Source organism: Aplosporella prunicola (genome assembly GCF_010093885.1).
Source record: "Aplosporella prunicola CBS 121167 unplaced genomic scaffold K452scaffold_7, whole genome shotgun sequence".
NCBI classification, from domain to species: Eukaryota; Fungi; Ascomycota; class Dothideomycetes; order Botryosphaeriales; family Aplosporellaceae; genus Aplosporella; species Aplosporella prunicola.
The window spans coordinates 937,437-958,977 of record NW_022983535.1 but is presented as its reverse complement, the minus strand read 5'-3'; the positions used below and the strand labels follow the sequence as shown (position 1 = coordinate 958,977).

Here is a 21,541-nt window from a genome sequence, read left to right as displayed (position 1 = left end):
GCCGCGGGTCGTGGAAGGGGATCGTGTCGAGGAGGCGGTAGACGTCGGCTTTTGCGGCGAGATTAGTTGGCTGGTGTCGTGGTGGTGGTGGGCATGGGTGGGTGTAGGCAGAGCAAAACTCACAATACTTGCGATACAAGCCCGGCGCAACCAACGGGCCCGCAACCGCCGCCGCGGACGAAGCCTTGGTGGCTCCTCCGCGCAGGATCTTCCATAGCCCGGCAAAGACGCCGCTGCTGGTGCCCCCGCCCGCGTTGCCGTGCGTCGTGTCCAGCGTCTTGGCCCCGTCCCAGCCGTCGGCGCGCGTCACGATGTACCCCGCGCGCTTCAGGCCCGCGTACACGATGTAGCGCTCCAGCGTCAGCTTGCCGCCGAGCTGGGGCTCGAGGCCGATGAAGGCCGCGTAGGCGCCTTGCAGACTCATGGGGAGGCCGTCTTTTGCGTCCACATGCTCTTCGTCATCTCCACTTTCACCTCCGTCCTCGTCGCCGTCCCCAGCAGGCCACCTTATGTCCAGCGACCCGCGCTCGAGCAGATACAGCGCCTCCTCGGGCAGCAGCCACATGCGGCCGCCGACAACCCTGCCCATGGTGCGGAACACCTGCCCCTTCACACTGTCCACCCACGCCATGTTCGCGCCCGCGTCGTACGTCGCGCGGATGTGGTTCTTGGGGTTGTGGACGCGCGGGCAGGAGATGGCGGCGTGCATGGCGGCGCGCGACGAGGCCAGCGCGCTGGACTGCAGGGCCGTCGCGTGCGGCTCGAAGTCCTTTTCGCCGCGGCGCGGGAGCTTGGTGGTGCCGTTTTCGGCGGTGCTGTGGGTGGGTGGGGCGTGTTAGTGGTGGTGGTGGTGTTGTTGTTGCCGGGGAGGAGGTGGGGGTGCGTACGATAGCGCGCTCAGGAAGCGGAAGTCCTGCGTCTCGTCGCTGAGGTCGACGTCGTGCGCGGCGCTGCTGCTGGCTGCTGTGGGCAGCTGCATGGCGTCGTCGAGGTCGGCCATGGTGGGCGGGGGTGGGCGGGGTTGGTAGATTGGGGTTTGCGCATGCGCGCGCGTTGGGTGCTTGTTGCTTGCTTTTGCTTTTGCTTTTGCTCGTCGTCGCGGCGGCGGCGGTGGTGGTGGTGGTGGTGCTGATACATAGCTGGAGCCCGCTAGAAAGTTGCGGCGGCGGCGGCGCGCGTCCCGCATTCGCGGCGCTCGGACCGCCCGTCTTTTCCGCCAGGCCGTCTGTCTTTTCATGGAAGGGACCCCCCACGGGGAAGCGGACGCGGCGCCGGGGGTGGGGGTATCACGGCTTGCTCCCTTTTCCTGCCACCGTGGACGCAACGGGTGGGTGTAGATAGCTAAATCCAGGGAGTCATGATTGCTGCTTCTTACGCTGCCACTGTGTGCGTACGAACGAGAGGCTGAGGTGCAGAGAGGGAGAGAAAGAGGAATGAATATACACGCTTTCACTCCTCTGGGCTAGTTGATACGAGACCGAGACAAGAAAGCCTCACCAAAGCACCACACGCCGCGCACCGCACAGCAACAAGACCAAGTCAAGAAAACACCTATATCCCCCTCTACCTATTTTCCCTAACCCCCCTCGCCACACCCTCAACTCCCTCCCTAACCCGCGGACTAAAGTGCAGCCGCAACAACTCGCCCTCCCAAACCGTGCACGCAAACGGATTACTTCTCTCCAAATCGCCCGCCAACGGGTCCCAGACGCCATCGCCCCTGCGCTCATCGGCATCCCACAGCGCGCCGACGCGGCGGGCATGCGTCTTGGCCAGCTGCGCCAGCAGCGCCGTCAGCGCCGCCGCCGACTTCTCCGGCAACTGCAGCGCCAGCGTGTGCAGCTGTTTCACAAAAGCCGCGAGGCGCACCGGCGGCGTCGTGCGCGGGGAGAGGGTGCTGGCGAGCGAGCGCAGCAGCAGCACCGCCGTTGTTGTGGCGTTGACTTTGTTTTCGGCTGTGCTTGGTTGCGCGGCGGCGGGCGTCGAGGGGTCCGGCAGGTGCAGCGACGTCGCGCTGAGCTCGATGTCCGGGTTCAGCGCGATCGGGTAGAGTGTGCGGTAGAGGTGCGCGATGAAGAAGCTGAGGTCCAAGTGCAGTGCTGAGGCCGCTTTGGACGCGTCTTGGCCCTGCAGCAGCGCAAACGCCGTGATGACGCAGAGCAGCGACTCGCGGGTGGCGTTGCGGACGGGCTTGTCGGCTTCGTCTGCGTCGTCATCTGCGTCTTCGTCGTCGGCATCCGAGTCGTCGGCCGCGGCCTCGGCTTCCCGGATCAGGTCTTTCAGCGCCTCCAGAATGTCGCCGAAGAAGTCCTGATTGATAAGGTGCGCGTAGCGGGCTAGGCCCTCGAGCACCGCGCCCATGAGCGCGGGCGTGCGCGCCTTCAGGATGCGGAAATACGTGACGAAGACGAGCTTGAGCGTCTCGGCCTGCATGCGGTCGCGCTCTTCGTGGGAGACGGCGGCGTCGGCCTCCTTCATCTCGTTCTCAATGACTTTGTGCTCCTTGAGCAGCTTGCGCTGCTTCTTGGTGCGAAACTCCTTCTTCTCGCGGGGCTTTTTGCCCTTGGGGCCCTCGGCGGCGCCGCCCGGCGTGTCGACCCGGTCGAACGACGCCTTGCCCGCAAACTCCGACAGCAGCCGTAGGTGCAGGAACGTGTTCAGCACCGACTCGTGCACGTGGTACTGCCGCCCCTTGAACATCTTGGTGAGCATCGTGACCGCATCGAGCGAGGCGTGCCCGTCCTCGTCGGTCTCAAACAACGTCTCCAGCGTCTCGCGGCACTTGACAAAGTCGGCATCGACGCTACGCCCGCTCAGCTTGTCCACCAGAATCTTCAGCACCTCGCCGCGGAAGTTGAAGTGCGGCACCGCCGTCAGCAGGTTGCACGCGCAGCTGATGGCGACGGTCGCAAGGCCGCGGGCCGCCTCGCTCGCGCCGCCTTTGCTGCCCTTGGCGCTGGCCGCCAGGTCCTTGACGTACTCCTGGTAGCCGTGCACGAGGCTCTGCTCGTAGTTGCGCAGCTGGCGCACGTCCTTGGACAGTTTCTGCTTCAGCTCGTCCTCGGACACGGGCCGGATGCGGTAGCCGGGGATGATGTCCTTGTAGACGGTCAGCTGCGTGGCCAACGCCAGCTTCTTGACCGTGACGTTGTCCGAGCCTGCCAGCGTGGCCAGCTGCCTCAGCACGCCGGCATGCTCCTCGGGGTCTTCGTTTATCAGGCTGGCCAGGCGCGCCAGCTCTTCCTTGGCCTGGAGGATTTGTTGCCGCGCGGGCACCTTGGGCGCGGGGGGCGGGGCCTCGTCTTCATCGTCGTCGTCGCTGCTCGTGCCCAGGAAGCTGTCCTCGTCCTCGTCGCCGCTGGCCTCGGGCTCTGCTTCCACTACCGGTGCGACCCATCCCTCTGCTGTCTTGATGGGCAGCCGTCCCGTCTCTTTCCTCTTGTCGAGCGTGCGCGGCCGCGTCTCATAGTCCTGCTCTGCGTCCCACTTTGCGCTAGTACGGGAAAAAGCGGCGGCGGGCTGGTCGTCGGGCGGGCTGAGGCGCCTGCGTTTGGCGGCGGGTACGCGGGCCATGGTAAGTGTGGTGGAGTTGGTATGCTCAGCAGTCGCGCGTCCAAAAAAATTGCGGGCTGCATCGGCGAAGGCGCCGTCCAAGCGCCGACCAAAAAGTTCAACACCAAAAGGTCCGCGGCATCGCAACCACCACCTCCACCTCCACCCACCGCAAGCATGCGCCCGCTCACCGACACCGAGACGCAGGCGCTCTTCGCCAAGCTGGCCAACTACACGGGGCGCTCGCTGAACCACCTGATCGCCAGCGGCAGCGAGGACCGCCACGTCTTCCGGGTGCAGAACTCGCGCGTCTACTACGTGCGCGAGTCGATAGCGAACCTGGCCACGTCGATCGCGCGGCCCAACCTCCTCTCGCTCGGCACCTGCCTGGGCAAGTTCACCAAGACGGGCAAGTTCCGCCTGCACGTCACGGCGCTGGACGTGGTTGCGCCCCACGCCCGCTACAAGGTCTGGGTCAAGCCCAACGGCGAGATGCCCTACCTGTACGGCGGCAACGTGCTCAAGGCCCATGTGGGGCGCTGGAGCGACGATTGCCCCGAGCATCAGGGTGTCGTCGTGTATGCCATGGACGACACGCCCATGGTACGTTTTGCTTTTTCCCCTTCACGGTTTCCTGTCCACTCCGACCGATTGACTAACTGCCTATTCGCAGGGTTTTGGCGTCACCGCCCGCTCCACCGCCGAGGCCCGCCGCCTCGACCCCACCGGCATCGCAACCTTCCGCCAAGCAGACATCGGCGAGTACCTGCGCGAGGAAGACACTTTGTTCGCGACCTGAGCGGAGAGCGAGCGAGAGAGCGAGAGCAACACCAACCCAGCAGCCCCAACCCAACCATCTCCGCCCCAGCGCTGCCATGCAATCCACTCGTCGAGATACCACCACCACACACCTACGTCCTCAGCACCACTGCAGTGGTACGGAATCGGAAAAAACGGCGGAAAACAGAAAAAGAAGCAGGGCGTTCCAGGAGCTCATTACGGCGCAATTGATCATTTGTTCGGGAGGTGTGGTTGGCGGGGCTTTTGTATAGTGACGAAGAAAGAGGGAGAGTGAGAGGGGAACCGAAAAAAAAAAAAGCAATCTCAATTCCGCAGTGCTTGGTTAGGCCCGCCAGCCACTGCTCAAATCCACGCCTCGTACTACTCCTCGTGCAATGTGCAATTCCGGTTTTCCTGCTCCCTGTTTGTCTCTAATCCTTCCCTTCCCTTTCCTATGTGTCCTATCCTACAAACACGCGTATACAGCTGGACAGATAGCTACGGTAAGTCACTCAGTGCCGTCTTAGAGACGTGGTCAATCATAACGTGCTAGAGGCTGTACTGATACACTGCTCCACACCACCTCCCCTTCCCCCCAAACATAACCACCGATCTAGGGCCAAAGTGTGGTATAAGTAAATAGGTAGACCGGCGAGCAGTGGGAAAAACAAGCAAACCAGCAAGCAATCACATACATCAATCTCTGCCATAAGTTCTCCCCCCTACACGTGCATTTGCACTTACTTCTGCCGCTTCGCCGTTGTCTCGCTACACTACACTGCACCACACAGCACAAGCCACTCCCCCTTCCTTCCCTCTCTCCGACCTTCCCTCATGCTGACATAAAATGCCCAACCACTAACCTCGACACCCCCCTCCACTGCCAAACCCAAACAAAAACAAAGCCAAAACCAATGCACCCGCCTCTTCTCTGCTTTCACCACACAGAAAACAATCTTAAACTACACCCCACACCCCACACCCCACACAGCTCTCATCCATGCATCTCACACCGCAACCCTCACAAGTGGCAGCAGAAGCAGAAGCAGAAGCGCCATCAACACCACCAAAACAAAAGCGCAAAAGCACAAAAGCGCAGAGACAGCGGAAGCGGATTTGAGGTTGAGAATGACCAGGGGGCCGGGGCCTGGGGCAGGGGGGGTGGGGCATAGCTCGTCCGCTTCCGCTTCCGCTTCCGCCTCCGCTTCCGCCGCCACCTCAAAAAAGCGAGGCGCGCCTCGAGCCGAGCGAGCAGCAGCAGCCCCGTCCTCGCATCGGTGTGCGCGCCGCCGCCGCCGCCGCCGCCGCCGCCGCCGCCTCGCGACGGGGGACGGGTGACGGGTGACGGGTGATGCTCCTGCCCCGATTGCGCGCTCCTCCTCGTCCTCCTCCGCGGAGCCGCGTCGCTTGAGCGGCTTGTCTGCCCGACGCGCCCTACTCCCTCTCCCCTCACCCCCGCTATGTGCTTATTGCGTTGCGCAGCTGGTCCGCTGCTGCGGCTCCGGCTATGTACTGGGTGTCTTGCCTATAGCCTTGGCCTCGACCTGCTGCTCGCTCCGTCCCGCTGCTGCTGCTGCTCCGTTTTGTGCTGCTTTGTGGCAGCGAACTAGCCACATGTTTGGCGTCGCGTGCTTGCGGCTTCTAGCTAAGCAGCTGCTGTCGGGCCGGACATCTTGCTTGCACCGTTTTGGATGCGTGAGGTGGAGTGATCGGTGAAGACGGGCGACAGCTTGGCGGCCGATAGCGAGGCGTGCTGAGATTGTTATGTCTTTTTGGGGCATGCTGCCCATCTGGCAGCGGAGCAGGAAGGAAACCCAGGGAACCAAAAATCCAAGGCGCAGGATCCTGTGAACTGAAACTGGGAGAGAACGACGGGGACCCAGGGGTGCCTTACGTCGCGAATACCGACTTCGTCCCATGCACACACAGCATCAGGACCGAGGGAAATGCCATACACACCTTGTGCGGAATGTCACCGCGCTCCAACAACACCAACGGGCCAACCACCCCAGTCTCCACACCCTACTCCACCCCAGGCATTTTGGCTCGTCTCGAGGCGCGGCGCGGTTTACGTGGCAGTCATGGCCCAGACCACACCAGACGAGCAGGCTACGCCCCCCTGTCGACGACTCGCGCAAAAGCCAGGCAAGTACCATGCACGCCGCAACCCGGCGTGGCGCCTTGTGCGACAGCGGCCACCCCCCCCCCCCCCCATGCACTCACATGCACATATGTGACGTAGCACAACGGCTACCTAGACGGGAGGGGGAAGGCGCGCGAGATGCAGCGGAGCTATCGCCGTCTTTGTGTGCCGCGTGCGGGAGAGGCCGACGGCAACGATGGCGCACACGTCGCGGGTGCGAACTGCGAACGGGCCGCCATAATTGCGGTCGATGATGGGGTCTATGTCCTGCAGAGCTCGACTAGGTAGGTCCTTAGGGAGCTTGGCGGCTTGGGGTTGGATGCCGCGCCGCATTGTCTTCTTCCCCACGCCGCCGTCTCAAGTGAGCGCTGCGGATGCACATCTGCCGGCGCCGCGGAAGGTGTAATCCGGTACACGCCAATACGGTGCGGCCCCACCTTGAAGAGACACGCTGATCGATCGTCCTCAGGATAGATCCCGGAGATGAAGATATCCGAGACCATTGCAGGGACGTCGTGAGCGAGTGGGGCGATGTAGAGGCCGCAATGCCCTAACGGCCTGCACGCCATCGGGTCGTGCTGTCGACAAACGCAGCTGATCATCCTCACCGTCAGCAAAGCCATGCCGACCTGCACTTTGTGTGGCAAACATGGTCGGTTATCGTCAGACTTGGCGTATCAATAGAACCCACGAGACCTGTGGCAAAGCGTTGATGAATCCCATCGTGACTCGATAGACTCTACTAATGTTGATCCGTGCTCTTTCCAAGCCTATATCACCGGGAGCAAAAGGCCTAGCCGACTATGCATCCGCATCCTGGCATGGCGACTCGGTTCCGGTAGCGGTCTGCACTGGTAATCATTGGTTTCTTCATCATCGTCGGGTCGAGTATTGCGGTCCACATTGCGACTAATGTAGCTCGTGTCGTACCTGCAAGGAAGGTTTTGAATGACAAAATGCAGTAAGATCATCGGCCGCCTATCCCTAGCAACCCTGGGAGCGCCGGTCATTGCTCCTTCAGGGTCGTAGAATTGATTCGAGCTAGGCTATGCGTAAACTGCATGGACGGCGATTCCGTAACGAGTCAAATGCCGGCCCAGATCAAACGAGATCTGCGAAAACTGTAGGATGTGACCGACCAAGTGTTGAGCTGGAGTGGACCGGCGAGGAATTGTGGGGAGGTGATAAGACCGAATAGCCCGTGTCGCACTGCAGCATTCAGCCACGCAGACCGAGAGGCGCGGACTGATTTTAACTTTTTCAAACGTTGGACTGGGGCGAGGCCAACATGCAGCCACCCGAGAAACTTCTGCGTGATGCAAGCGTCCTGTCTATGCGAGACGAGTGAAACGAAATGTGCACCATAGAGAGGGAAAACGACGCCATTGGCAAACCCACGCCCTGGTAAGACAACATGCCTAAGTGACGGAAAGTATATTGACACAAGAGAAGCAGGTAGATGATGTGCAGTTGACGTTGTCTACCAACAGATAGTGAGAAAAGAAAATCGACTTCGGGTTGGACACCTGAATAATTGCCTGAAATGCTACAAACCAAGAACGCCATCGCGATGCTCTTGCACGCGCATTACTGCTCTCGGAATAAGAGCCCGCAACGGCACGCTCAGTATATGCCTTGCGTACGGTACTGGAAGGTGTCGTATCTGCACGCGTCGTCAGCTTGGCTTGTTTTCACAACACGGTTAGGTGGGTTCACATACAGCCTTGTGTAGTAGCTCCCTACGCTCTTGTTCACGAGATCCTCCACAAACAAGGACGCCTCTTCCTTGCTCAGCTGCAGCATGAAACGGGCCCGCAAAGCGGCCACCGCTTGCTGCATGCCAGCAGCGAAGCACGGCATCTGACTTGCCTTTCCCATCATTTCGACCAGCATAACGATGCGCTCAGCATCCTTCCTCAGCGCCTGGAAAGCTTGCTGGCACAAGTTCACATAGAGCCTGTACTGGGGCGAGCCTATGCCTCCAAGGACGTCGACGTACTCCTGCGTCAATTTAAATGGCGCAGCCTCAAACCCCATGCTGCCAGGACTGTTAGACAGCATAAAGCCGAAATCGATGTGAACGATGTGACCAATGTTGTCGATGAGAATGTTACCGTTATGCCGGTCCTTGAGTTGTAGCACATAGGAAATGATGCTGTAGGCGGCCAGAGAGCGGGCGAATGCATCAACAGAGGTAGCATACGTCTCGCTATCCGGCTCACCGAAAGTACGCACAAAGTGATCCCGCAGGGTCGCGATACGTTTTCGGGGGTTAGTTCCTGCCGCAATGCTAGCGAGGGTCAGGCTGCGCTTCAAAGAATGGAGCGAGACACCATTGGTGATGGTCTCGATGAGACCGGACGACTCGCCCGTAACAAGAATGCGCATCTGCTTCACCCACACAGGAACCTCTGCCTCTTTCCAGATCTTGGAGCAAACTTGGATCAGCTGGCAAGCAAAGGCCTCCTGACGCAAATCGGAACCCGTCTTGACAATCACAGAAAGAAGATCCCAGTTCCTCATCCAGCCATACGGCGAAGACCGCCGAATGCGTTCCTTCTTTGCAGCCCAGTCTTCTCCAAATGTTGCAGCACTGGGGTCGTCGCGGTCTCCCTTGCGCTGAACACCACCCGTCTTTTGGTCGTTTTCCATGCGGGCCGCTCCGACACTGGTGTTCAGTGTAGGGTCCGCGGCCGCATTAGGATCATCAAGCTCATCCGGCTCACCAGTCAGGACTTCAGATTTAGGTTCAGCCATGATGCTGTCGAACGTCGGCGCATTGTTGATCTCGTCCGTGTAAAAACTTTGCTCCTCCAGATTTTGCATGCTGGCAATGATCTTTGTCTTAATGGCCGTCACTTCCGCTTTTGGCCGCTTCGACCCGCTGTTTTCGAGCTGCGCGAGCATTTGTGCTGCCGTACGCATATGGGTTGCCAGGGCTGAAAAATCGGGTTGATCGGGGCCTTGCGTCCTGCTGGAAACGGGAAGGGTCATCTTCCGAGGCATAGGGCTGTTGGTTCTGCTCCTCTCAGTGTCTGAGGTCCTCGGCGTAGATATCGTTGCGATCGAGGACATGGTGTTGGCGCCACTCGATGACCGTGGGGCGACGGTTTTACTGCTGTTGAAGGCATTACCAGTCAACGTGGCGCTCGCCAAACCACTGGCAATCTCCTCTTCCGAAGGTCCCTGGAGCAATGCCGGGCTTGCTAAATCACCATTGGCGGGCTCGAAGACACTGTCGACGCCTGGATCAGGGGGTTTGTCCGGAATGATGACTTGCCTCGATGCATCTGAAAGGTCAAACAAACGTCTCTTGTTGGTCCCTTTTTCGGCCAGGAGTTTGGCGAGTAAAACCTGGTTTGGTTCCGTATCCGGGTTGAAATCGAAATCCTCCCGCAGAACCTCCACCATGAGAAGATACGGAACACGCTCCGCACTGTTGAGACTGGTTGCTTCCGCAGGATTCAACCGAACGATCCGATGGTGTTTGCTACGCGCCGCAACTCCCTCTTCCAGCGTCGCAGGACAAATTAGCGGTATGTCCACTTCTGCCGGGAGGTCCTGCGCTATGAGCGCCAATTCAGCGCGCAGTGCGCTCAGTCGTGCAGGCTTGGGTACGATAACTAGGCGATTTGAAATGTCCTCCAGCGCACTAAGGAACTGGGTTTCGCTACGGAAGTAGTTTGACCGTAAAATCCGTACCTTCTGTGCTCTGGTCAATGTACTGGGGCTTATCGGTCTAGGGTTATGAGAATGACGGCGCTGCACGTGTTCTGTGGGCCGCGGTGCTAGGCCCGCAGTCGCTGGAGGCTGGGGAATTGGGGACATGCTCTGAGACCGGAAGTCGGGAAGTGAAGAAGAGCTCATGTTCGTCATTGCTAGTAGCGAGGGCCTCGGTCCCGTGGACACGGCCCGAGGGGCCGTAATCACAGGCCTTGGAGGCGTGCGCTGCTTTTCTGGAGGTGGTTTGGCGCGTGCGATCGGGGATTCTGGGGAATAGGGCTGGTCCCCCGACGATGCCGCCTGCTTGGGCTTTTGCCTTTTATGCCGCGTGCCATCGCCGGCTACCGTATGACTTCGCGTCAGCTTCTGGGCGTCTGGCTGGGGATTGTCCGAAATTGTCTCTGGGACGTATCGTGGCTTGCGCGCTTGGGCTACAGCGAGAGGCCCGGCATGTCTGGGGAGGAAGGGCGCGGCAACGCTAGACAGGATGAGGCTCGAGAGTACGGTGACGGGTAACACGTTATCCTTGACCTTCTCTTTTGCCGGGGGTTCCGACGCGCCGAAGACAATCCTCTGAACCCTGTTGTATATGCGGCGGCAAGTCTTGAAGGCGTTGGACTGGGGGTTGCCGAAAAGGTCGTGGAGGTAGGTTTGGAACAGCCAGAAAGTCTACAGGGGCGCGGGATCAGCGGCAGACGCGAGTGGCAAGAGCGGAGGCTTACGAGCAGAGCGCCATTGACCGACTCCTCGCAGAGATCGATGATAAACTCCTCTAGTGCCATAGACTCATTGTCGACGCTGATGAGAAGGTGGCACAACTGCGGGAGGAAGAACTCGATCTCCTCGTACTCGAAGGTCCGCAGCTTGTTGCAGAGGACATAGTGGATGCCAACATGATCCGCATATCGCCTTTCCGCCTCGCAATGGACATATTAGCATCTTCCGCGTCGACAAATCTGGGGTGAGGCATGCGGGGGGGCCAAGTGGAGCGTGGAGGGAGCACACACGACAGGTAGGCGACGGAGAGTGACGGATCGTTGTTGAAGTGATCCGACTCGATGAAGCGCTCCAGTAGATTCCAACTCATCTGGAACAACTCATCGGAAGTGTGTACGAAGGAATGGACGGGCGGCAGATAGCATTGCGGATGGAGCTTGACGTCCAGCGGGCCTTGGCGTTTCGCGTTTCGGGGAGATTATTACCAGGGATCACACAACCAACAACACCGACCGCACAACTGCCGATGACATGACCTCGACCACCATCTGGCCTGCAGCAGGGAGCGCGTGGCGGTCGACCGGCGATAAAGAAGAGACAGCCTCGAGCTCTGCTTGCTGCAAAAAATCCGCCCTAGGCCCGACCCGGCTGACACGTCGCATTCGCAAAAGAAAATACATCCATCAGCGTCATCGCCCTCTCGAACCACCTCGACCTCATCTCCTGCACCCGTCCATGTCTCACCCCCCGTAATCCGTATTGCCGCCTGCAAAATGCTCTTCACGATCCCTGGGCACACAGCGTGGTCGCGCCCCACATCCCGCTCACCCGACCTGGCATCAAGGCTATTGAGAGCTGGCATTCCAGCCTCACGCATCGACGCTTACATGAAGACCCTGGCCATCTTTCCTGACATTCCTCGTCAGCCGTGCTTTTTCCAATTCTCCTATCTTCGTCTTCCCTTTTCCTTTTGGACGAAGCCAGGAGCCGACCACAGTGTGCTTCAGATATGACAAAATCGCGCAGCTCTTCCGAAGCAGGTCAGTGGTGAATAAAGCAGTCGCTAGCGTAAAAGACGTCGTGTCCACTTGAAAGGTGACGCGAGGGCGAAAGGGCGACAAAGAGGCTCGGCTTGGATCCTATCCGCGTCAGCGAAGTCCAAAAAAAATATATGGCCAAACGAGGCCCTATGATACTTTCGCCTCGTCCCTGCGACCTTGGATATTCTATGGGGTTGATCACAGATATGCAAAAGTGGAAAGAGGAAGAACACCACCAGCACTGCAGACTGTTATCGCGCACCTGGAACAGGCGGTGGGAAGAACCGAGTTGCGAGAGGAGCAGTATCATTGGGACTCGTAACTACATGATCGAGCGCGTTGAACTAATTAAGAAAGGCCAGGCTACGTGGACTGCTCAAGGCCATAACACCAGAGGAAGGTCATGATAAACGATACGCCAGAAACCCCGGCATTCCAAGATAAGCCCTTGGCCTGCATGAAGATAGGCTATAGACGATTTTCCGCCTTCAGGGACCTCTGCTGACCTACCTAACTACCACGAAGAATGCATGGAATAGTATATCACGTGAGGGCACTCTCAATCCCAGCAAGCAGCGATGCATGCTGTGACATCTTCGAAGGGCCCGGTGGCTAGAAATTCATGTGCAATGACGGCTGAATCACGTGCAGGTGGGACGCCGGGGCTAGACTGTTCTGCGTTGCAACGGAACGCAAGTCTTCCCACGCTCCTCGCATATGCAGCCTATATGTATGTACATCCTCAGCATGCGTTGACGGCCCGTGTGAACGCATCCATGCAGCATGCTAATACCATGTATGTCGCTGGCCGCGCATCTTTGCACCGTGCAGGCGACCTACAGCGTTCCCACCGCGATGGCTCCAGGACAAGGGTCTTGACTCGGTTTGGTACTGACCAGTACAGCATGGATGACAGCCGCGTAGCCGTGCTGCCTTTACGTGGTAACTCGATCGCGGAGAAGAATGTGGGGCCTCTTTCAAGGACCCCCCCCCCCAGCCGCACCATCTTCAGCGGAATCTTAGAGGCGTTCCCCGTCAGCCATCAAACACGCCTCAATATCGCTCTTCAGCAATCGAGCAGTCGCACAGCCGTAGGCTGCATGTCTACCAAAGCCGAAATTTGAAGGATGGTCCCGCTGACTATGCTCTGATACGAGGACTTTCTTTTTCAATTCGCGCGCGTCTGCTAGACCCGCTTCATCACTCTCAGACGGGCCCATGTATGCAGATTCCACGTAGCCAGTTTACTTGCGGCTTGAAGATCCCGCTCATTTCTGCTCTCGAAACTGCCGGGTCCATGCAGCGATATCTGCCGCTCTGTTTCCTGGCTTCGCTTCTACCAAGGCTCGCAATGCACGGCCTCTGGACCTTTTTATATGGTGCGACCTCAAAGTCCGCTGGGACAAGGCACTAGATATGCTAATAATCAACGCCACCAGTTGCAACTGCTGCTGCATCTTAAACTCCCGGGTATTTGATTGTTTCCCTTATGGCATGACACTGGCGTCTGAACTAACCCATGGCCCGCCGTGCTGTGCAAGGAGCTGAAGCGGTGAAGGAAGCACCGTTGTCCCAGATACTGGCTCCCCAGCAGCAGGCCTCAGGATGCTGCAGCTAGCCGGCGGCAGTGCTTGCCGCTCACATATGGACTCGCTCCCCTGATGACATCATGAACGGCCAAAAGTGACAGGGGAATGGTAGAGTCGCTGTCGTCTGAGCCAAACGTTCAGGTAGGTAACGCATTCGCCCTCATCCAGCGTATAATCACACATAAAACCCGTCTGGTGGGAGGTAGATGTATTCTGTACTACGGAAGCACACGGTAGAGTTCAGGCATGAAGCTGGATGCGATGTCTCTAACCATGGCGCCCAATTATGCGCCAGAGGCGCCCGGGCTCCCAACTTCCTCAGATCTGATGCAGCGGACCGTTGCACGCTGGATGTGATGCCGTTGTTGTGTGAAGCATCGAAGTGGCGGTGGCTCCTGTCAGCGCTCAGCCATGCCGCGACCCCTTCCACGCTACCATCCTCGCTCTTACAGCAGGCTTCTTGCAGTCTCACTAGCATCTCAGCCGCAGGTACCTGGAGTTTGGGCCGTTTCCAGCCATGGCTACACGAAAAGCTCATCTAGGCGGGCGGGCCATGCAACACCCAACGAAGTGAATCCTTCTGCGCAGCATTGTCGTCGGAAACGGATGCATTTTCCTCACAGTGGCTGATACCCTGCTCTCTCATATTCTGCCGATCACGCTATGGGCACCCGCCAACGCAGCTTACCTGCTTCACAGACCGCTATTTTCTCGACGTATCATCTTGCCTCGAAGCCCCCAGGCCCCGCCGCGGCTTACATTGCCTGAAGACATGGCGTGGAGCTAGCAAGCGGAATGATCTACGCGCTTACCAGATTAGATTAGATTAAAGCGGGCGCAAGGCTGTATGATCTGAGCTGTCCGCTTCGATTTCTTCACAAAAAGCACGGTGATTCCAACCAGGTGCCTGGCCAGGGAAAGTAATTTTTGGCAAGGGCAAGGGTAGAGGTGGGGGGGTAGGGAAGAGACATCCGATGCACCATTTCTTGCAGATATCCGGAGCCTTTTGCGCGAGTCTTCTTTTTTCAACAAATCACCCTTGGGCGGTTACACAGAAGGACAAGGCCGTTCGAATAGATCAATGCTCTGATAACTCATGCGGATGTGGTACGTAGGTATTTTAAAGCTGAGCCGTTGGACCCTGAGCCAGCCTGCCACCATTCAATCTTCCATCCTCCTCTCTCCATCTTCTTCAAGCTTCCGAGTTTACCACACACGCACACACACACATACAAATAGCCCGCTGAAGATTGCCAACCCTTGTTTTAGTTCGTCACACACACTCAACTGCTGATTCTGACTCGTCATGACTGCCATACGGGACATTCTCAACGACACACAGCCGTTCCCGGCCAACCCAGCCCGAGGGAGTAGTAGGTATTCGAGTGGATACCGCACGCCAACGACATCTTCGGCAGCCATGAGCACTTCAGTCTCCAGCACGCCGACGCCAGGGCGGGACTATCGTCGTCTGGAGAGAATGTCTCTCGATTTCATGGCCCCGGGCAGCTGCCCAACGCAGCAACGGACAGGCAGTCACAGCTACCCAGTCGAACAGGCCCACAGGCCCCACTCTTCGTCGTCCGAGCGAAGCATGGTCACCCGTCGGGACAGCAGCCAATACAGAGCACAGTATGCAGCCTATCCCGCAGGCACCGCTCAGCCCTGGACCTCAGTGAACGGGGCCCATGCTCGACCTAGCACCATGCCAAGCTATGACAGACGGTACAACAGCACCTGCACATCCCCCACCACGCCTTCGGGCATCATTCGCGATGACCCCCCGGACCACAGCTCCGACGCTGACTCGCCCTCTCGCGGCGGGAACACGTCGCCGTCAGTAGCCGAGCCGGAGCGCCGCGAGCCACGTCTTGCATACGGCGAGGAGGAGCGTGCCTTCATCATGGTGTGCGCGGTGCTGCGCAACATGACGTGGAAGGAGATCGAGACGGCCTTCCGCCAGCGTTTCCCAGCAGGTCAGAAGCGCCGCCATTCCGAGCCAGGCCTGTGGCCCACCTATCCCGAGCAGGAGCGCACGTTTGGGGGTCTCACTTGCGCTTACTATCGCATTCGCGAGGCTTGGGGCATCGCCAAGGTTCGCGGCGTCCCGGACGAAATGAAACCCGAGGTTAGAAACGTCGTGAGCGAGATGATCAGGAGCATGACACAGTTCCCGGATCTACAGCAGTGGGTCTAACCGTGAGGGGTTAACGTGCTAAATTGTCCTTGCCTTTGAACCGTCTGCCTGTTGGTGGCGTCTTCTTGAGTTCTTCTTCATCAGTGTTCGAGCGAGCGCCTGGGCTTTTCTTTTTTGTTTTTTTTTCCTCTTAGCGGGAGTTATTTGTCTTAACTACGTTTATGTCTTACGAGCCGTGAGCCTCTCGAGTCTGGCAAACTCAAAATCTAAAAAGAGCATTAATTAGAAACCTCATCAGACACGAAATCTTGTCTCTGCCCGTTTTTTTCTCGATCAGCCCCCGCTAGGGGAGAAACTGAAGACCAAGAAAACGCACCTTTCCTTGTCCCATCTCGCTCTTTTTTCGCTTCATGGGCCTCGTTTTTCTGGCCTTCGCCAAATTTCGTACTGAGTTGACGTCTGCTTTCTATTTTCTTCAGGCACCAGATCTCCTGTGAAGAATGATTAGCTTTTTAAGCATCGATTTAGCCTGACTATTTGATCCGCACGCAATTAAGCTTCGTCCCTGCCACGTTCGGATCTGCCGTGGCCTGTCAGGCCCTAAGCTCTTAGTGCCGGGCGGCATTCAGGATAGTCCAACGCTCTTGCTTGAAGGAACCAAGCATCCGGACATTCCTCCGGGCGTTCCCCCCCTGGCACGAGGAGCCTCCCAGAATACGAGACGCAGCTCACGACCGGCGGCTAAGACAGCTTGGCCTTGCACAAGCGAGTAAGACAGTGCCCCCCCCCCCCCCCCCCCCAAACGCGGCGGTGGCTTCCCATTCCGGCGGCCTCAATCGCCTCACTATTCGCTGATCCGCCATGTACGGGGGCTGTCCCTGTGCCGGCAGAGCGGCTGATTCGAGCATCATGGACGGGCCCGGCAGCGGGTGGAGCTGTCAGGCGTTCTATCCGCGCCCGCCTCGTCATCCAGGATGTCATTTCTCCCCTGGAAGCATGTCAGCGCAGGTGTTGGCTGCCAGGTTGCTTCTTTTTGGATCAATCAACCAGAGGTGAGACAGCCCAGTACCTGCATCCGCATGGCCCGCGATGCACTACATATGAACTGACTGTCTAGCAGGAAATGAATGCCATTGTGTCCGGTTTCAGTTTCAGAGCCACCAACCATCTCACTAGCAGCTTGACAGGAGGCCGCACCAGCAGGGCACCCAATGGGATCCGAGCTATCCGCGATAGAAAATTGCCTAGGGCCCAAGCTACGGGGGCACGTTGTTAGTCGCGGGCTCAGCAGTGGTGAACTAGCAGCAACGGCGCCACACTGGGAGGGTGTCGCAAACCGGCATAGTCTCAGTTACAACAATGCTATAAAGCTGGCTTGATTTCTCCCTCATATTCCATCGTCAAAGTCAGACTCCTTCGCCGGGCCGGGCCCAGCTCTCGTACTTTCAACCGGAGGCGCCTCCGAACACTGACACAAAAGGCGCCACGGCTTGTGGGGCCAGCAAAGATGACAGTACTCCGCATCGCGCTGCTGTGGCATTCGCATCGGACAAGCGCAGCAGCAGCAGCAGCAGCAGCTCCTCGGCGTCACAGAGTCGACGACGAGAGGAAAGGGACACACAAGGAGAGAGAAAGGGAAGATGTCGACGCGCAGCCACGGTGGTACATACTCGGCAATCATGGGAGACCAAGGGGAGAGAGGGCGAGTGCAACGGCATAAGCTCCGCATGCGCGACACGTTTGCGGGAAGCGCCCGGGACGGGCTGGCGAGTGGCGGCGGTCGCGCCCAGAACAGATCTACAGCGTTGTACGACGGCCGATCCGCAGGAGGGTCAGCTCGACCTCGCTATCGGTTGCCGTTGCATCTGCCTCGCCCTCGCCCTCGAGGCGTGAGATTCCACTTCCGCGCGGGCCAACCTCACCCCTCTACCTAAGTACCTACCCCCTAGTTACCCAACTACCTACAATACAGTCAGTCCTCCTAGATAGGCCTGCCCGACTGGTCTATGTTGCATTGCGTCACCACCTGCCCTGGATCATGGGCGCACGGCAGTCAAGCACCCCGCGCTTACACACTCTCTCACAGAGTCACAGCAGAAGCTAGCCTGATCGCCAAAGCGGCACCCAGCCAGCTGTTGTCAAGGGAAGCACTAGATGATGCACGCCAGTCCCAAGACGGTAGCGCCAATTTACGACCGGTGGATACGTCGTGAGAGGGGAGTAGCAGCAGCAGCAGCAGCAGCAGCACAGCCAGGACTGTCCAGTTACTACCGCCTTCACTTCCTCCGAGCTCCACTCTCCTAGCTCCAGACTTTGCTGGCATCCTGGGAAAAGAAATCCCGGTAGATCCGCCGCAGTAACGACAATCGACAAAAATCGGAACTTGCGCACCATTATCTCCAGAAAAAATTAAAAATAAAAGCAAAAAAACAAAAAAGAACAGCAAAGCAAAAGGCACTTTCTCGACGACGACGACGACGACGACGACGACGACGACAACAACAACAACCCAGCTAGCTAGCTTCTCCTTTCCTTGCTTGCGACCTCCACCCACCGCGCTGGATCCCGCATGTTGGAGCTTGTGCTCGCCGGCTGCTCTGTTTGGCTGTATGCAGGGAGTATGTGGCCCGGATGCTGCTCCACCGAATGGGAGAGCCCAACGCTCGTCTCGACTGCCTGCCTGTCCTCTTTGCCCTAGCTAGCCCGCTCACCCTCCGTTTAGCCGCCAACGGAATCTGCCCAGCCCCAGCATTCCGGGTCCGATCCTCTGGTTCCCACCCCCTCCCTCCTCCTCCGGCTTGGGGGCCAACCCCTCCAGCAAGGGATATGCTCCTCCTCCTCCTCCTTCGTCGTGCTTGTGAAAAGTTCTGCCTTTGCTGCCTGCCCTGCCTGTCTGCTCTCGCCTTCTGTTGCGCCGAAGCTTGAGCTCAGCCGTTGCTGGGCTGTCGCTGTTGTGGCGACCTGCCCTTTTCCTTCCTCTCTCCTTATGATCTCGCATCGTTCACATGGTCGGGGCCCCCGAGATATGCCAGCTGTATGCATGCAAATGTGATTTTCTCATACGGTGTCCATTTTCAAATCCGATAGGCACTGTTTCGGGCATGGTTGAGCGAATGTGGCCACTGCATTGCCCCACCAGTGTGCACTGGCTTGCGCATCGCCGTATCGCCGTGTTGAAAAGTAACAAGGTCCACGGGGCCGCTTTAACTCTGTCTGGAAACGTTCCCGCTGTCCTGACTTCGCTGCTTGCATAAAGGATTCTGAGCATCTTTGCCCAACCACCCTGAACCACTTTGCACCTTGTTATGCTGGTTTTAATATTAGGGGACTCTTTCCTCTTCTCGCAAGACGCAATTCGCTGTCTGCGTTGCTCCTTTCCATATCAAGGGGGTCCTCCCCAGTCCTTCAAGCTCGCAAACACATTTATGCAACATTGTTGATCGTTTATGATCGCCCCAGTGTCGTTATGCAGCCGGAGAAGCCGATTTTCGATTGTAGGCGCAAGCTTCTTTCCAAATTATGCCGGCCAGAGTTTCCCGTTCAGTACTCATCGTCGTCGCTATCCTCTTTGCTCTTGTCCCCTTTCATCCACGCCGGCTTTCCACTCCCCCACGGTCTCCTCAGATCGTTGAACTCATCTTCGTCACTGAGTCCATACTCTTCATCATCACTGGCGCCGACACGATAGTTGTATGCGCCTTGATCGTACTCGTCGTCACTAGCCACTTCCTCCTCCGGATACTCATTTCCGTAGAAATCTTCCGCATTCTCATCCTCTTCGTCCTCAAAATCAAAGTCACTGCCCTGATCACCGACATCCTCGAGATACTCTTCCCACAATGGCTGGTCCTCTTCCGAGATAATAAGCAGGCCAATGTTAGGAGGAAGAGTGTCGCTCTTCAACGGATCTATCAGAGTATCCGACGGGCCGTCATATCGGATATACGTGTCATAGACATACTCGCCGTCTTCAATATCTGAGTTCTCCATGTCAACATCTCGTTGGCTAGAGTCGGGCTTCTGCCCCTCAGGGTGACGATCGCGGTAGCGAGCAATTTGTGGAGTTCTGGGTTGGAACTTGAGCTTTGGGGGTGTGGCAGGCATTTGCGGTTGGTAACGCGGTTTGACAACAGATTTTTCCGACTCCTCCACTTCCTGGGCAAACTCCTGCATTTGACGAAGCAAGTTCTGATCGACGTCGTTCTGTGAAGGGGCTGTGCCTTTCTGGCCTTGAGCTGTTGCGTCAGACACACCATCGCGACCAAGAGTGTTTTTGGCATTGTCTTTGTTGCCCTCAGCTCTCGACGTCCAGCGCCCTTTGCTTGAGCTCGCTTTCGTCAAAGGTCTTTTGGGCTGCCGTTGCTCAGGCATGTCCATGTCAACATCACCATCATGGCTCGCGGTTTGGTTCGCGAGGTAATTTGCAAGGGCTGGCGGGACTCCGTCTTTCCTCGCCTTGAGTGGCTGCAACTTCGTCTCGACGAGAGTAGCGACATTCTTTCGCTTTTGAACGCCACCCGGCGGACCGGAGTAGGAGCCTCTAGAGAGGTGGAAGCGTCTCGTGGGACGCGGCGTCAGGACCTTCCGATCACTGAGACGTGGACTGGAAGGCCGGGAGGAAGTGGATAATGCAGGGGAAGCAGTCGCTGACGTGTCAACATCTTTGGACTCGTGGACACGCTTGAATATCGAGGTAAGAGTGGTTGCTGCTGTAGGCTCGGTCAAGCGACGCTTGTTCGGATCATCTTGGGTGCGGATATGCAACGTTTCGACAGGTTCGTCTTGTCTCTTGCGCTTGATGCGCACTGTCTGTGGTAGTTGGGACATTACTGGCCTCCAGCTCCTACGAAGATCCGTCTGCGATGAGTGCCGTCAGCCATCCATCGGGCGGCGTTCAGGAAAAAAAAAAAAAAAAAAAAAAAAAAAGTAAAGAGAGAAGAAACAAAAGTGTTAAGGACGCTTGAAAATTTGTCGCCGCGGTTGGCGGCGAGCATGTACGGATCCGTACCATATCGGGAAATGGCATGGTGGCGGCTATCATGGGATGCATGACAGAAATGAGCTGGGGGTTGGAGCCCCACGTATGCGTGAAAGAGAGAGCAATGCACTTACTATCAAGATGCTAAGGCCAAGGGTGTGCGGCGTGGAGAGTGCTCCACTACTATGAGCAAGCTGCGCGGTTGCTAACAAAGAATGCCCGTCGTCGTCGTCGGAAGAAGTCTCGAACCGGATAAACCCCGGTCCGTGGGAGTAGCCGGCGGCGGATGAACTCGCTTCTCGGCAACCTCGTTGTGATCACCGAATTTTGTCATCCGACCAATCGCTGCCTTTCCGACCACGGCACCGAGCAATGTTCTGGGGATGGCTTGGGGTAGAAAGATGAAGCCACTTCTCAGCTCCGAAAAATCCTCGTGCCATAGCCTGAGCCCCTTCTCACGGAAGCTTCTTTCACTCCTCATCCGCTCTTGCCTTGACGTGCTTCATCCGCAACCCGGCAGCCCGGGTACCATCTGCCTGCCGCGGGATACTACGTACGTAAAGCCGGGGCCCTGCCGCGAGGCTCATCGTTTCATTTGCTATCGAATCGATGATCTTTTCTCCTCTCAACTCCTGGACTCAACCGATCCTACTCCATCGAGTTCGTCCCACGGCCACGACAAGATATTGCCACGCGATTGCTCTTCCAAGTCGTCTGGCGTTTCAAATATCGCGGTACCGACCGCCGGAAAATCCCGTTTCTCATATGTCCCTGTCTGCAGCCGTGAACAGTTGCCCTTTACTCGATGCCGTAGAGTGTAAACCATAACCTACCTTGGCTGTAGAAAACGCGTTGATCAGCTTCAATTTCCCCTGCCTTGCT

The 21,541-nt window shown here is 57.8% G+C and overlaps 8 protein-coding genes across 8 annotated transcripts; 3 read left to right on the top strand and 5 right to left on the bottom strand.

Annotated features, from left to right (window-relative positions):
• Window positions 1-123: 123 nt before the first annotated feature.
• K452DRAFT_296497 (uncharacterized protein) lies at window positions 124-1,000 on the bottom strand (the record flags this gene model as incomplete). The annotated part of the gene is made up of 2 exons (XM_033541917.1): window positions 124-815; window positions 888-1,000. Coding segments are annotated over 2 exons (805 nt in total), but the record flags the coding sequence as incomplete, so codon positions are not given.
• Window positions 1,001-1,351: 351 nt separating this feature from the next.
• Window positions 1,352-3,586, bottom strand: K452DRAFT_349999 (uncharacterized protein). Its single transcript, XM_033545628.1, has one exon. It carries the CDS (start codon window positions 3,571-3,573, stop codon window positions 1,564-1,566), a length of 2,010 nt encoding a protein of 669 aa, XP_033400009.1. The 5' UTR covers window positions 3,574-3,586; the 3' UTR covers window positions 1,352-1,563.
• Window positions 3,587-3,729: 143 nt separating this feature from the next.
• Window positions 3,730-4,351, top strand: K452DRAFT_223583 (uncharacterized protein; the record flags this gene model as incomplete). The annotated part of the gene is made up of 2 exons (XM_033536632.1): window positions 3,730-4,155; window positions 4,226-4,351. The coding sequence occupies 2 exons, from the start codon at window positions 3,730-3,732 to the stop codon at window positions 4,349-4,351; spliced, it is 552 nt and encodes a 183-aa protein (XP_033400008.1).
• A 3,747-nt stretch (window positions 4,352-8,098) lies between these two features.
• On the bottom strand, window positions 8,099-11,285 carry K452DRAFT_223520 (uncharacterized protein; the record flags this gene model as incomplete). Its single annotated transcript, XM_033536628.1, has 4 exons — window positions 8,099-8,138; window positions 8,196-10,867; window positions 10,921-11,107; window positions 11,206-11,285. The coding sequence occupies 4 exons, from the start codon at window positions 11,283-11,285 to the stop codon at window positions 8,099-8,101; spliced, it is 2,979 nt and encodes a 992-aa protein (XP_033400007.1).
• A 929-nt stretch (window positions 11,286-12,214) lies between these two features.
• Window positions 12,215-13,151, top strand: K452DRAFT_156560 (uncharacterized protein). Its single transcript, XM_033535603.1, has one exon. The coding sequence runs from the start codon at window positions 12,534-12,536 to the stop codon at window positions 13,077-13,079; it is 546 nt and encodes a 181-aa protein (XP_033400006.1). The 5' UTR covers window positions 12,215-12,533; the 3' UTR covers window positions 13,080-13,151.
• Window positions 13,152-14,927: 1,776 nt separating this feature from the next.
• On the top strand, window positions 14,928-15,917 carry K452DRAFT_285537 (uncharacterized protein). The gene has a single exon (XM_033540131.1). It carries the CDS (start codon window positions 15,025-15,027, stop codon window positions 15,739-15,741), a length of 717 nt encoding a protein of 238 aa, XP_033400005.1. The 5' UTR covers window positions 14,928-15,024; the 3' UTR covers window positions 15,742-15,917.
• Window positions 15,918-16,892: 975 nt separating this feature from the next.
• On the bottom strand, window positions 16,893-17,595 carry K452DRAFT_156454 (uncharacterized protein). The gene is made up of 2 exons (XM_033535602.1): window positions 17,019-17,595; window positions 16,893-16,937 (listed from the first exon to the last, which is right to left on the bottom strand). Exon 1 carries the CDS (start codon window positions 17,408-17,410, stop codon window positions 17,069-17,071), a length of 342 nt encoding a protein of 113 aa, XP_033400004.1. The 5' UTR covers window positions 17,411-17,595; the 3' UTR covers window positions 16,893-16,937; window positions 17,019-17,068.
• Window positions 17,596-19,221: 1,626 nt separating this feature from the next.
• Window positions 19,222-20,508, bottom strand: K452DRAFT_306878 (uncharacterized protein; the record flags this gene model as incomplete). Its single annotated transcript, XM_033543026.1, has 1 exon — window positions 19,222-20,508. One exon carries the CDS (start codon window positions 20,506-20,508, stop codon window positions 19,222-19,224), a length of 1,287 nt encoding a protein of 428 aa, XP_033400003.1.
• Window positions 20,509-21,541: the final 1,033 nt, after the last annotated feature.